Below are 13,191 nucleotides of genomic sequence, written 5' to 3'. Positions count from 1 at the left end.
CAGATACCTTTCCAGGTCCAGGGATGATGGATGCTCTAGCAGTTCCCTAGTTTTACCAACCTGCTTATATTTTTCTGCCTCTGGTTCTTCTTCCAAAGGTGATCTCCAAGATCATAAAGGAACAATCTTATGTGTTTCTAATAGCACCAGCATGGCCTCACAGGTTTTGGTATGCGGACCTTGTCCGAATGTCAAGTTGCCAGCCTTGGTCACTTCTTATAAGACCAGACATATTGTCTCAAGGCCCAGTTTTCCATCAGGATCTAAAAATCTCTAAATTTGAAGGCATGGAAATTTAACGCTTAATTCTTAGTCATAGAGGTTTCTCTGACTCAGTAATTAACACTATGATACAGGCTCGTAAGTCTGTTTCAAGGAGGGTTTATCATAGGGTTTGGAAAACCTATATTTCATGGTGTTCCACTCATGATTATTCTTGGCATTCATTTAGAATTCCTAGGATTTTACAGTTTCTTCATGATGGTTTGGATAAAGGTTTGTCTGCAAATACTTTGAAAGGACAAATATCTGCTCTTTATGTCTTATTTCATATAAAGATTGCTAAGCTTCCTGATATTCACTGTTTTGTTCAGGCTTTGATTCATATCAAGCCTGTTATTAAATCAATTTCTCCTCCTTGGAGTCTCAATTTGGTTTTAAAGATTTTGCAGGCTCCTCCTTTTGAGCCTATGCATTATTTGGCTATTAAACGACTTTCTTGGAAAGTGTTATTTATTTTAGTTATCGCTTCTGCTAGAAGAGTTTCTGAATTGTCTGCTCTCTCTTGTGAGTCTCCTTATCTGATTTTCCATCAAGATAAAGCTGTTTTGTGGACTTCGTTTAAATTTTTGCCTAAGGTTGTGAATTCTAACATCAATAGGGAAATTATTGTTCCTTCCTTGTGTCCTAATCCTAGGAATTCTCTTGAAAGGTCTTTACATTCTTTAAATGTGGTAAGAGCTTTAAAATATTTTGTTGAGGCTACTATTGATTTCAGAAAGACTTCTAGTCTATTTGTTATTTTTTTCTGGTTCCAGAAACGGTCAGAAAGCCTCTTCCATTTCCCTGGCATCTTGGTTGAAGCTTTTGATTAGACTTGTGACCAAAAAATTTGTTTAGGTTTGGTTCGATTCGGATGTTTTCGAATTTCGGTTCGGATCGATTCTAATTCAGAAAAATTTGAATGAATTTGTTTCGGATTCATTCGGATTCGAATAAATTCGGCTGGATTCGGTTCGGAAATTCTGAATTTTGGTATGTGTTAGGTGGGATGTGCTGTGTATTAGACTAGTATTCTGAATCGAAACGCACATGTCTACTTTTGATTCACAAAGCCTATTTGGAGGCGGGGTAGTCTCCGCCTCAGTTTATTACAGCTCATTCTACTAGATCAGTCGCCACATCTTGGGCTTTCAAGAATGAAGCTTCAGTTGATCAAATTTGCAAAGCAGCAACTTAGTCTTCTTTGCATACATTTACTAAAGTTTACCATATTGATGTGTTTGCTTCTTCAGAAGCAGCCTTTGGTAGAAAGGTTCTTCAGGCAGCTGTCTCAGTCTAGTGCCTATGATTTGCGTTGTTTTGAAAATTTTAAGAAAACTTAATTATTTTTTGGATTTAAATTCTCAGCGGAAATAGATGTTTTTATTTTATCCCTTGCTCTCTAGTGACTCGTGGACTTCCATCCATATCTTTGGTATTATATCCCATACGTCACATGCTCATGGACTCTTGCCATTTAGATGAAAGAAAACATAATTTATGTAAGAACTTACCTGATTAATTAATTAATTTCTTTCATAGCGGCAAGAGTCCATGAGACCCACTCAATTTTTTTTGGGTTATGATTTTTTTTTAAATATATAAAGCACTTTATTCTGTTCCTCTTTTGTATGCTTTTTATGCCTTTTGCACCTCACTAACTTGGCTATACGTTAAACTAAGGTATGAGTGAGGTGGGAGGTATATTTATAGGCATTTGAGGTTTGGGAAAATTTGCCCCCTCCTGGTAGGAATGTATATCCTATACGTCACTAGCTCATGGACTCTTGCCACTATGAAAGAAATTAATTTATCAGGTAAGTTCTTACATAAGTTATGTTTTGTTCACTTCTTTAGTTGGCCATGGACCAAGGAACCTTTTAGGGGGCTGTTTGTAGAGATGCACCTAAAAGACAAACAATGATTTCTTAACAAGGCTCCCCTGGCTGTTTAATACTTTGTAAAGATCTTCTGCAAGCTATTCGGGATTACCATTTTGACAGTTTTGCTTTTGAGTTTCCCCTCTGTGTGGTTCTGCTTTCGAAGTCTGAAAATTAGAAAATGTATTTTATACTTACCATGACCTTCTTTTTCCTGACCATAATCTCTGCAGCATTGTAATACACTCTTATTCATTATAGTCGGCTAGATTACGAGTTGTGCGTTATGAGTGAAAAAGCAGCGTTATGGCTCTTTTTCACTACCGCTGGTATTACAGGTGTTGTAGGTATAGCTGTACCGCACACCTTTTTGGCCGTAACGCAGCGTAACTACCGCACCTTTCAAAAAGTCCTTTTTCAATGGGACTTCCATAGCGCCGGTATTAAGAGTTTGCCTGTCCGGACAAAAAGTGAGCGGTACAGCCCATAACTACAAGATCTGTACCGCCACCTGAAAGTCAGTAGTTATGGGTTTTACGTTACAAAGCTGTAGCATAAAACTCATAACTAAAGTGTTACAAAGTACACTAACACCCATAAACTGCCTATTAACCCCTAAACCGAGGCTCTCCCACATCGCAAACACTAAAATAAAATTATTAACCCCTAATCTGCCGTTCCGGACATCGCCACCACTATAATAAACATATTAACCCCTAAACTGCCGAACTCCCACATCGCAAACACTAGTTAAATATTATTAACCCCTAATCTGCTGCCTGCAATGTCGTCGCCACCTACATACACTTATTATCCCCTAATCTGCTGTCCCTAATATCGCCGCAACCTACATTACTGTTATTAACCCCTAATCTGTTTCCCCCAAAATCGCTGCCACCTAACTACACTTTTTAACCCCTAATCTGCTGCCCCAATGTCGCTGCCACTATACTAAAGTTATTAACCCCTAAACCTAACCCTAAGTCTAACCCTAACGTAACCCTAACACCCACTAACCTAAACATAATTAAAATAATTCCAAATAAAAATTACAATTAATACATAAATTATTCCTATTTAAAAATGAATAAATACTTACCTGTAAAATAAAACCTAAGCTAGCTACAATATAGCTAATAGTTACATTGTAGCTATCTTAGGTTTTATTTTTATTTCACAGGTAAGTTTGTATTTATTTTAACTAGGTTGGTTAGTAAGTAAATAGTTATTAACTATTTACTAACTACCTAGTTAAAATAAATACAAATTTACCTGTAAAATAAAACCTAACCTGCCTCACACTAACACCTAACATTACAATAAAATTAAATAAATTTAATTAAAAAAACACATTTATCTAAATTACAAAAAATAATAAACACTAAATTACACAAAATAAAAAAGAAATTATAAAATATTTAAACTAATTACACCTAATCTAATAGCCCTATCAAAATAACCCCCCCCCCCCCAAAATAAAACAAACCCTAGCCTACACTAAACTGCCAATGGCCCTTAAAAGGGCCTTTTGTGGGGCATTGCCCCAAAGAAATCAGCTCTTTTACCTGTAAAAAAAAAAACCACCACCCACACAACCAAACCCTCCAAATAAATTCCTAACTAAAAAACCTAAGGGCATTAGTATGGGCAGTGCCCTTGAAAGGGCATTTAGCTCTTTTACTGTGCCCAAAGTGCCTAATCTAAAAATAAAACCCACCCAATAAGCTCTTAAAAAAAAAAAAACACTAACCCCCGAAGATACACTTACAGTTTTTGAAGACCGGACATCCATCCTCATCCAGCCGGGAGAAGCTGTTCCAATCAGCCAATAGAATGCAAGCTCAATCCTATTGGCTGATCCAATCAGCCAATAGGATTGAAGCTCAATCCTATTGGCTGATCCAATCAGCCAATAGGATTTTTTACCCTTTAATTCCGATTGACTGATAAAATTCTATCAGCCAATCAGAATTCAAGGGACGCCATCTTGGATGACGTCCCTTAAAGGGAACCTTCAGTGTACAGCTGGGACCATATGAAGAGGATGCTCCGCGCCGGATGTCTTGAAGATGGAGCCGCTACGCGTCGGAAGGATGAAGATAGAAGATGCCGTCTGGATGAAGACTTCTGCCCACCTGGAGGACGACTTCTTGCCGCTTGGATGAAGACTTCTCCCGGCTTCGTTGAGGACTTCTTGCCGCTTGTATGAAGACTTCTCCCGGCTTCGTTGAGGACTTCTTGCCGCTTGTATGAAGACTTCTCCTGGCTGGATGAGGATGGATGTCCGGTCTTCAAAAACTGTAAGTGGATCTTCGGGGGTTAGTGTTAGGTTTTTTAAGGGTTTATTGGGTGGGTTTTATTTTTAGATTAGGGACTTTGGGCACCGTAAAAGAGCTAAATGTTCTTTTAAGGGCAATGCCCATACTAATGCCCAATGGGGAGCTTAGGTTTATTTAGATAGGATTTTATTTGTGGGGTTTGGTTGTGTGGGTGGTGGGTTTTACTGTTGGGGGGTTCTTTGTATTTTTTTTACAGGTAAAAGAGCTGATTTCTTTGGGGCAATGCCCCGCAAAAGGCCCTTTTAAGGGCCATTGGCAGTTTAGTGTAGGCTAGGGGTTTTTTTTTATTTTGGGGGAGCTATTACATTATGTGTAATTAGTTTAAATATTTGATCATTTCTTTTTTATTTTGTGTAATTTAGATAAATGTATTTTTTTAATTTATTTAATTTTATTGTAATGTTAGGTGTTAGTGTGAGGCAAGTTAGGTTTTATTTTACAGGTAAATTTGTATTTATTTTACCTAGGTAGTTAGTAAATAGTTAATAACTATTTACTAACTAATCAACCTAGTTAAAATAAATACAAACTTACCTGTGAAATAAAAATAAACCCTAAGCTAGATACAATGTAACTATTAGTTATATTGTAGCTAGCTTAGGGTTTATTTTACAGGTAAGTATTTAGTCTTAAATAGGTATTATTTAGGTAATAATAGTAAGTTTTATTTAGATTTTTTTTAATTATATTAAAGTTAGGGGTGATAGACTTAGGGTTAGGTATGGGGTTAATATATTTATTTAGTGTTAGTTATGTGAGAGGCTAGAGGTTTAGGGGTTAATAACTTTAGTATAGTGGCAGCAGCGACCTTGGGGGGCAGATTAGGGGTTAATAAATTTATGTAGGTGGCGGCGACATTGGGGGCTGCAGATTAGGGGTTAATAAGTGTAGGTAGATGTCAGCGACATTGGGGGCGGCAGATTAGGGGTTAATAAGTGTAATGTAGGTGTTGGCGATGTCGGGGGCGGCAGATTAGGGGTGTTTAGGTTCTGGGTTTATGTTATGGTGTTAGGTGTAAACATACATTTTCCTTCCCCATTGACATCAATGGGGCTGTGTTATGGAGCTTTACGCTCTGTCATTGCAGGTGTTAGGCTTTTTTTTAGCCGGCTCTCCCCATTGATGTCTATGGGGAAATCATGCACGAGCACGTCAAAGCAGCGCTGGTATTTGTGTGCAGTATGGAGCTCAAGGCAGCCATATCGCCCGCAAACTCCGAGATTTGCAAACCCTTAATAGCAGCACTATTAAAGGTGAGTGGTTACAATAACTTGCAAGTTTTTACCGAGCCACTCATAACGCAAAACTCGTAATCTAGCTGATTATTATTTGATCTTGGTAACAGCAGCAGGAGTGAAGAATTGTCCTGTCTATGTGACAATTATTTTACACCTCAGCTGTAGGGAAGTAGCTTTCTATGTTTAAAGGGATAGTCTAGTCAAAATTAAACTTTCATGATTCAGATAGAACATATAATTTAAGCAACTTTCTAGTTTACTTCTATCATCAAATTTTATTCATTCTCTTGGTATCTTTATTTCAAAAGCAAGGCTCCTAAGCTTACATTCTTGCTTTTCCAAATACACCCCACTTTCGCGCAAACCCAATTACATATTCTCATTTGAGCTAACCCTATATGAAAATAGAAATATTTCATATTCCAATCTTCTTTACACAACTGAATATATTCTATTTATTCATAAATAAATATTTCTACACATATCTGTTTATATATAGGTGTGTGTGTGTATATATATATTTCTACATATATCTGAAGTTTTTTAAACAAATATACAGTTATAAATAATAATATATAATAAATATATACAGTTTTATGCAAAAGTTTAGGCACCCCTGACAATTTTGATGATTTTCATTTATAAATAATTGGGTGTTTGGATCAGCAATTTCATTTTGATCTATCAAATAACTGAAGGACGCAGTAATATTTCAGTAGTGAAATGAGGTTTATTGGATTAACAGAAAATGTGCAATATGCATCCAAACGAAATTAGACAGGTGCATAAATTTGGGCACCCCAACAGAAATATCACATCAATATTTAGTAGAGCCTCCTTTATCCTAAACTTTTGCATACAACTGTGTGTGTATATGTGTATATATATATATATGTATATGTAACGCAGTTAATTGGAGAGATTGAAGTATCTTGTGACAACAAACCTTGCTTATCTAATCATGAAAATCATGGAAATTGTCAGGGGTGCCTAGACTTTTGCATACAACTGTGTGTATATATATATATATATATATATATATATATATATATATATATATATATATATATATATATATATATATATATATATATATATATATATAAAACAAAGTTAATTGGAGAGATTGAACTATCTGGTGACAACATACCTTGCTTATCTAATCATGAAGCAGAAAAATTATTATATGACCTCCACTAAGGAGTATTGGTGCAGGCCCTTAAAAGTAAATTATAGATGTATATGAGAAAGGAAGAAAAAGCAGAGTAGGATACAATACCCCTCCCTCCATTAAACAGTAAGGGGATTCAGCACTCTTTTCAATTCATCAAACACATTTAAATTCATCAAACACAATCTTTCATGATTTAGTTTCCAATTATCCTTTATTATCACATTGTTCTAATAATATTCTTTCTTTTTTAATGAGCATACCTAGGTAGGTTTATGCACGTGTCTGCAACACTATATGGTGGCAGTTTGTGGAAACACTTCTGCCATCTAGTGCTCTTGCAAATGCATGACAATGTTAAAAGCATTTCTGCAAAACTGCTGCCATATAGTTCTAAAGACACAAGTCTACCTACCTGCTTTTCAAAACAGGATTCCAAGAGAAAAAGGGTGAATTTAATCATTAGAATCAATTAGAATCAATATTTTGTTTTGTTTTTTAAATTTACACTGAATCTGAATCACAAAAGAAATTGTTTGTGTTTCCCTTTGAGTTTCACTTCTTTCATGGTAATGCATTTGTTTAAACTAGCAAACAGCAATTTTTTTTATTAGCTACTTCAAAAATGGATGTATCCTTATTCGCTTTTAATATTTTAAATATATGAATATGATTGGAAGTAAATTCCAAAATATAGAAACATTCATTTTGAAATAGTAAAACCATTGTTTTCAATTTATGCTTTACTAGTTATTTAATACGTTAAATTTACAGTGCAGCCTATACAGGATATTTTGCTTTCATTGTATTTGCCATCTTCTGTAATGATTTACTTTCAGTTTGCAGCCAGTTCTCAACAGCTCATAAACATTTTATGTGAAAATTAACCCATTGGAACTAAGCCATATTTGCCCTATTAAAAATACTTCTTCTTTTGAAAAAAATCCATATTAATTGCCCAGCGGTGTGTGCTGTGTAAGCTCATAAGGCGTTAACCAGCATGGAATTTATTAGTGGTTTGTTAGAAATTCTCAGTCACAATTACTAGTTATTAAAACCTACACTACCTTTTTTTTTAACGCCGTGTCTAAAATAATGTTATAAAATACGAACTACAATATATTGTAAAGTAAAAGTCTAACCATGTGTTATTACAATATACATTTTTCTTAATGAGACATAGCTTAGTTAAAATAGATTACTTATTTAGTATAGTTATTTCAGATTTTATTCATCATAGTTAATTCAGATTGTATTCATCATATCTACTACATTTGCTTTATTCATTTTACAGCATCCCGGGTTTTTAATTGTGGTACCATTTCTTGAGCGTGAATTAAATAAATATAAATGCAGTGAGCAATCCCAGCTTGTTTGATAACTTTTCCATGTATATATATATATATATATATAATGTGATTTTACTCTCAAGCCAGTAACTTCAAGTACTACATATACTTTTTTAAATAGATCTATACTTTTACTTCATTAAATGTTTTTTTTTCATGCCCCTGTGACTATATGAAATTATTTGTGTCATTTTAAGAAAAAAAGATATTACTATATATTTTACTATCAAAACTGAAATGCTGCTAATCCTATCCCCAGAGATGGCTAAACAACTATAGATTTTGCTGTGAACTTTAAGTACTTGTTCCTTTTCATTCTAAAAGAAAGTTTCCCTTTTACCTTTAGAATGAAGTCACCCTGCTGAGAAATGAAGTGGCGCAGCTGAAACAGCTTCTTCTGGCTCATAAAGATTGCCCTGTAACCGCCATGCAGAAGAAATCTGGCTATCACAGTGAGTAATGTTCCATTACCCATGGCCCTGGGCTACATTAGTGAAATACTGCCAAACTGAACCGTGCTACCATTAATTTAGGAGACAGTGTTTAACATTAAATATTGAAAATATGGCAAGGTTATTGCTGGATTAATGTGAACACTATTTGAATAATTTTCTACATTCCTTACTGAAATATTTAGTTGCCACACATGATTTAGTTCTGTGAAGATCTCTCTAGTATTTTACATTTTTTATTTGGTTTTGTTATCAGTCCCTAAATCTAAAGTATATATTATTCTATGCAAGTATCTCTAAATATCTGAGGTTGATCTGAAATGCTGGTGTTTTTTAGTAGCATTAATTTATTTACTGTAAAAGAGATGGATGCATATATTTTATTATATTAAAATGACCGTGTTTGTTCAAGCATCATGGATGATTTAGTGTCTACGTATCTACTGTATGTAATGTACAAAAACATTAAAACAGTTAATATCAATATCCACATAATTTCTAATAAATATAAATATATAGGGCTAGATTACAAGTGGAACACAAACGATCTTGCAATTTTGAAATTGACGCTAGAATCCTTATCGTGATGTCAGCGCTGTGGTTAACTGTTTTTCAAAAATAAAAAGTTGCGCAAAACACATCAAAAATATATTACAAAGTACACTTACACTTATAATAACGCTGTCTAATTAAAAATATATAAAATAAATATTGCACACAAAAGTTATAAGGACTCAAAGATATGAGATCTCGGGTGTTAGAAAAAAAAAGACTGCAAAGGACTTTAACTTCGAGATACATACAGATATAGTAGCTATTGAAAAGAATCACCCCCCTTGAAAATAATCAAATTTTGTTGCTTTGCAGCCTGAAATAAAGGCAGACACAGTTTTTGTTTATCCAGTTGTAATTACTCAGTGCAACTTATAACATCCAAGTGAAAGATACAACACCATCATGTCAGGCAAAAATAAAGACAATTCAAAAGCAGAATCACTGAGTTGTTAAAAGGATCACCCCTCCTAAAATGACTTGTAAACTCAATCAGGTGTAGCTAATCACCTTCTCAATGGCACACACAAAGCCATATGACCTTCAACTGTGATCCGCTGTGGGCATATTGATTAGCTCAGCATGAAAAGAGCTTTCATTGAGCATCTTAGTCCCTAGTAGTGCAACTGAAGCAAACAATCAACTATGTGTGACAAGGCTTTGTCATAAGATCTCCAGGATAATGTTGAGGACAGGCACAAGTCACAAAAATGTGTCTGTCTTTATTTCAGGCTGTACATTGCTAAACATGTAAATGTATGTGTGTATATATATATATATATATATATATATATATATATATTGTATATATACACATATGTGTATATATTTATATATAAATATGTATTAATGTTTTTATATGTATTTACAGACATATATGCACATATAAGCACACACATATATTTATATATATATATGTCTGTATATGTATACATATATATTAAAGTTCATTGAAGCCTTTTCCCATTAAAGGGACATAATACTCATATGCTAAATCACTTGAAACTGATGCAGTATAACTGTAAAAAGCTGACAGGAAAATATCACCTGAGCATCTCTATGTAAAAAAGGAAGATATTTTACCTCACAATTTCCTCAGCTCAGCAGAGTAAGTTCTGTGTAAAAAACATAATTTATGCTTACCTGATAAATTTATTTCTCTTGTAGTGTGTTCAGTCCACGGGTCATCCATTACTTATGGGATATATTCTCCTTCCCAACAGGAAGTTGCAAGAGGATCACCCAAGCAGAGCTGCTATATAGCTCCTCCCCTCACATGTCATATCCAGTCATTCGACCGAAACAAGACGAGAAAGGAGAAACTATAAGGTGCAGTGGTGACTGGAGTTATAATTTTAAAATTTAGAACCTGCCTTAAAAAGACAGGGCGGGCCGTGGACTGAACATACTACAAGAGAAATAAATTTATCAGGTAAGCATAAATTATGTTTTCTCTTGTTAAGTGTGTTCAGTCCACGGGTCATCCATTACTTATGGGATACCCATACCAAAGCTAAGTACACGGATGAAGGGAGGGACAAGGCAGGAACATTAAACAGAAGGAACCACTGCCTGTAGAACCTTTCTCCCAAAACCAGCCTCCGAAGAAGCGAAAGTGTCAAATTTGTAAAATTTGGAAAAAGTATGAAGTGAAGACCAAGTTGCAGCCTTGCAAATCTGTTCAACAGAGGCCTCATTCTTAAAGGCCCAGGTGGAAGCCACAGCTCTAGTGGAATGAGCTGTAATTCTTTCAGGAGGCTGCTGTCCAGCAGTCTCATAGGCTAAACGTATTATGCTATGAAGCCAAAAAGAGAGAGAGGTAGCCAAAGCCTTTTGACCTCTCCTCTGTCCAGAGTAAACGACAAACAGAGAAGAAGTTTGTCTAAAATCTTTAGTTGCCTGTAAGTAGAACTTCAGAGCACGGACCACGTCCAGATTATGCAAAAGACGTTCCTTCTTTGAAGAAGGATTAGGACATAATGATGGAACAACAATCTCTTGATTGATATTCCTGTTAGAAACAACCTTAGGTAAAAACCCAGGTTTAGTACGCAGTACTACCTTGTCTGAATGAAAGATCAGATAAGGAGAATCACAATGTAAGGCAGATAACTCAGAGACTCTTCGAGCCGAGGAAATAGCCATCAAAAACAAAACTTTCCAAGATAAAAGCTTAATATCAATGGAATGAAGGGGTTCAAATGGAACACCCTGAAGAACTTTAAGAACCAAGTTTAAGCTCCATGGAGGAGCAACAGCTTTAAACACAGGCTTAATTCTAGCCAAAGCCTGACAAAAGGCCTGGACGTCTGGATTCTCTGCCAGACGTTTGTGTAAAAGAATAGACAGAGCTGAAATCTGTCCCTTTAGCGAACTAGCGGACAAACCTTTTTCTAAACCCTCTTGTAGAAAAGCCAATATCCTAGGAATCCTAACCTTACTCCATGAGTAACTCTTGGATTCGCACCAATATAAATATTTACGCCATATCTTATGGTAAATCTTTCTGGTCACAGGTTTCCGAGCCTGTATTAATGTATCAATAACCGAATCCGAAAACCCCCGCTTAGATAGAATCAAGCGTTCAATTTCCAGGCAGTCAGCCTCAGAGAAATTAGGTTTGGATGGTTGAAAGGACCCTGAATTAGAAGGTCCTACCTCAGAGGAAGAGACCATGGTGGACAGGACGACATGTCCACTAGGTCTGCATACCAGGTCCTGTGTGGCCACGCAGGCGCTATCAGAATTACCGATGCCCTCTCCTGTTTGATCCTGGCAATCAGTCGAGGTAGCAACGGAAATGGTGGAAACACATAAGCTATGTTGAAAACCCAAGGGGCTGCTAATGCATCTACCAGCACCGCTCCCGGGTCCCTGGACCTGGATCCGTAACAAAGAAGCTTCGCGTTCTGGCGAGATGCCTTGAGATCCAGATCCGGTTTGCCCCAAAGACGAATCAGTTGACCAAATACCTCCGGGTGAAGTTCCCACTCTCCCGGATGAAAAGTCTGGCGACTTAGGAAATCCGCCTCCCAGTTCTCTACGCCTGGGATGTAAATCGCTGACAGGTGGCAAGAGTGAGACTCTGCCCAGCGAATTATCTTCGAGACTTCCAACATCGCTAGGGAACTCCTGGTTCCCCCTTGATGATTGATGTAAGCCACAGTCGTGATATTGAAATCTGATGAACCTCAGTCTTGCTAACTGAGGCCAAGCTAGAAGAGCATTGAATATTGCTCTTAATTCCAGAATGTTTATTGGAAGGAGTTTCTCCTCCTGAGTCCACGAACCCTGAGCCTTCAGGGAATTCCAGACTGCTCCCCAGCCTAGAAGGCTGGCATCCGTTGTTACAATCGTCCAATCTGGTCTGCGAAAAGTCATTCCTTTGGACAGATGAACCGGTGACAACCACCAGAGAAGAGAATCTCTGGTCTCCTGGTCCAGATTTAGCAAAGGGGACAGATCTGAGTAATCCCCGTTCCATTGACTGAGCATGCATAGTTGCAGCGGTCTGAGATGCAGGCGCGCAAATGGCACTATGTCCATTGCCGCGACCATTAAGCCGATTACCTCCATGCACTGAGCTACTGATGGGCTTGGAATGGAATGAAGGACACGGCAAGCATTGAGAATCTTTGATAACCTGGACTCCGTCAGGTAAATCTTCATCTCTACAGAATCTATAAGAGTCCCTAGAAAAGGAACCCTTGTGAGTGGTAACAGAGAACTCTTTTCCACGTTCACTTTCCACCCATGCAACCTCAGAAATGCAAGAACTATCTCTGTATGAGACTTTGCATTCTGAAAACTTGACGCTTGTATCAGAATGTCGTCTAGGTACGGAGCCACCGCTATGCCTCGTGGTCTTAGTACCGCCAGAAGTGAGCCCAGAACCTTCGTAAAAATTCTCGGGGCCGTGGCTAACCCGAAGGGAAGAGCCACAAACTGG

At 36.7% G+C, this 13,191-nt stretch overlaps 1 protein-coding gene across 1 annotated transcript in view; it reads left to right on the top strand.

Annotated features, from left to right (window-relative positions):
• ATF2 (activating transcription factor 2) overlaps positions 1–13,191 on the top strand; it is a 428,571-nt gene that overhangs the window by 316,282 nt on the left and 99,098 nt on the right. The window contains exon 9 of the mRNA XM_053698472.1: positions 8,585–8,690. Within this exon, the coding sequence (XP_053554447.1) occupies positions 8,585–8,690 (106 nt within the window). The remainder of the gene's footprint in view (positions 1–8,584; positions 8,691–13,191) is intronic.

The sequence above is a fragment of the Bombina bombina genome, chromosome 1 (assembly GCF_027579735.1).
Source record: "Bombina bombina isolate aBomBom1 chromosome 1, aBomBom1.pri, whole genome shotgun sequence".
NCBI classification, from domain to species: Eukaryota; Metazoa; Chordata; class Amphibia; order Anura; family Bombinatoridae; genus Bombina; species Bombina bombina.
Note: the sequence above shows the minus strand (reverse complement) of the source record. Positions and strands in the feature narration are given on the sequence as shown.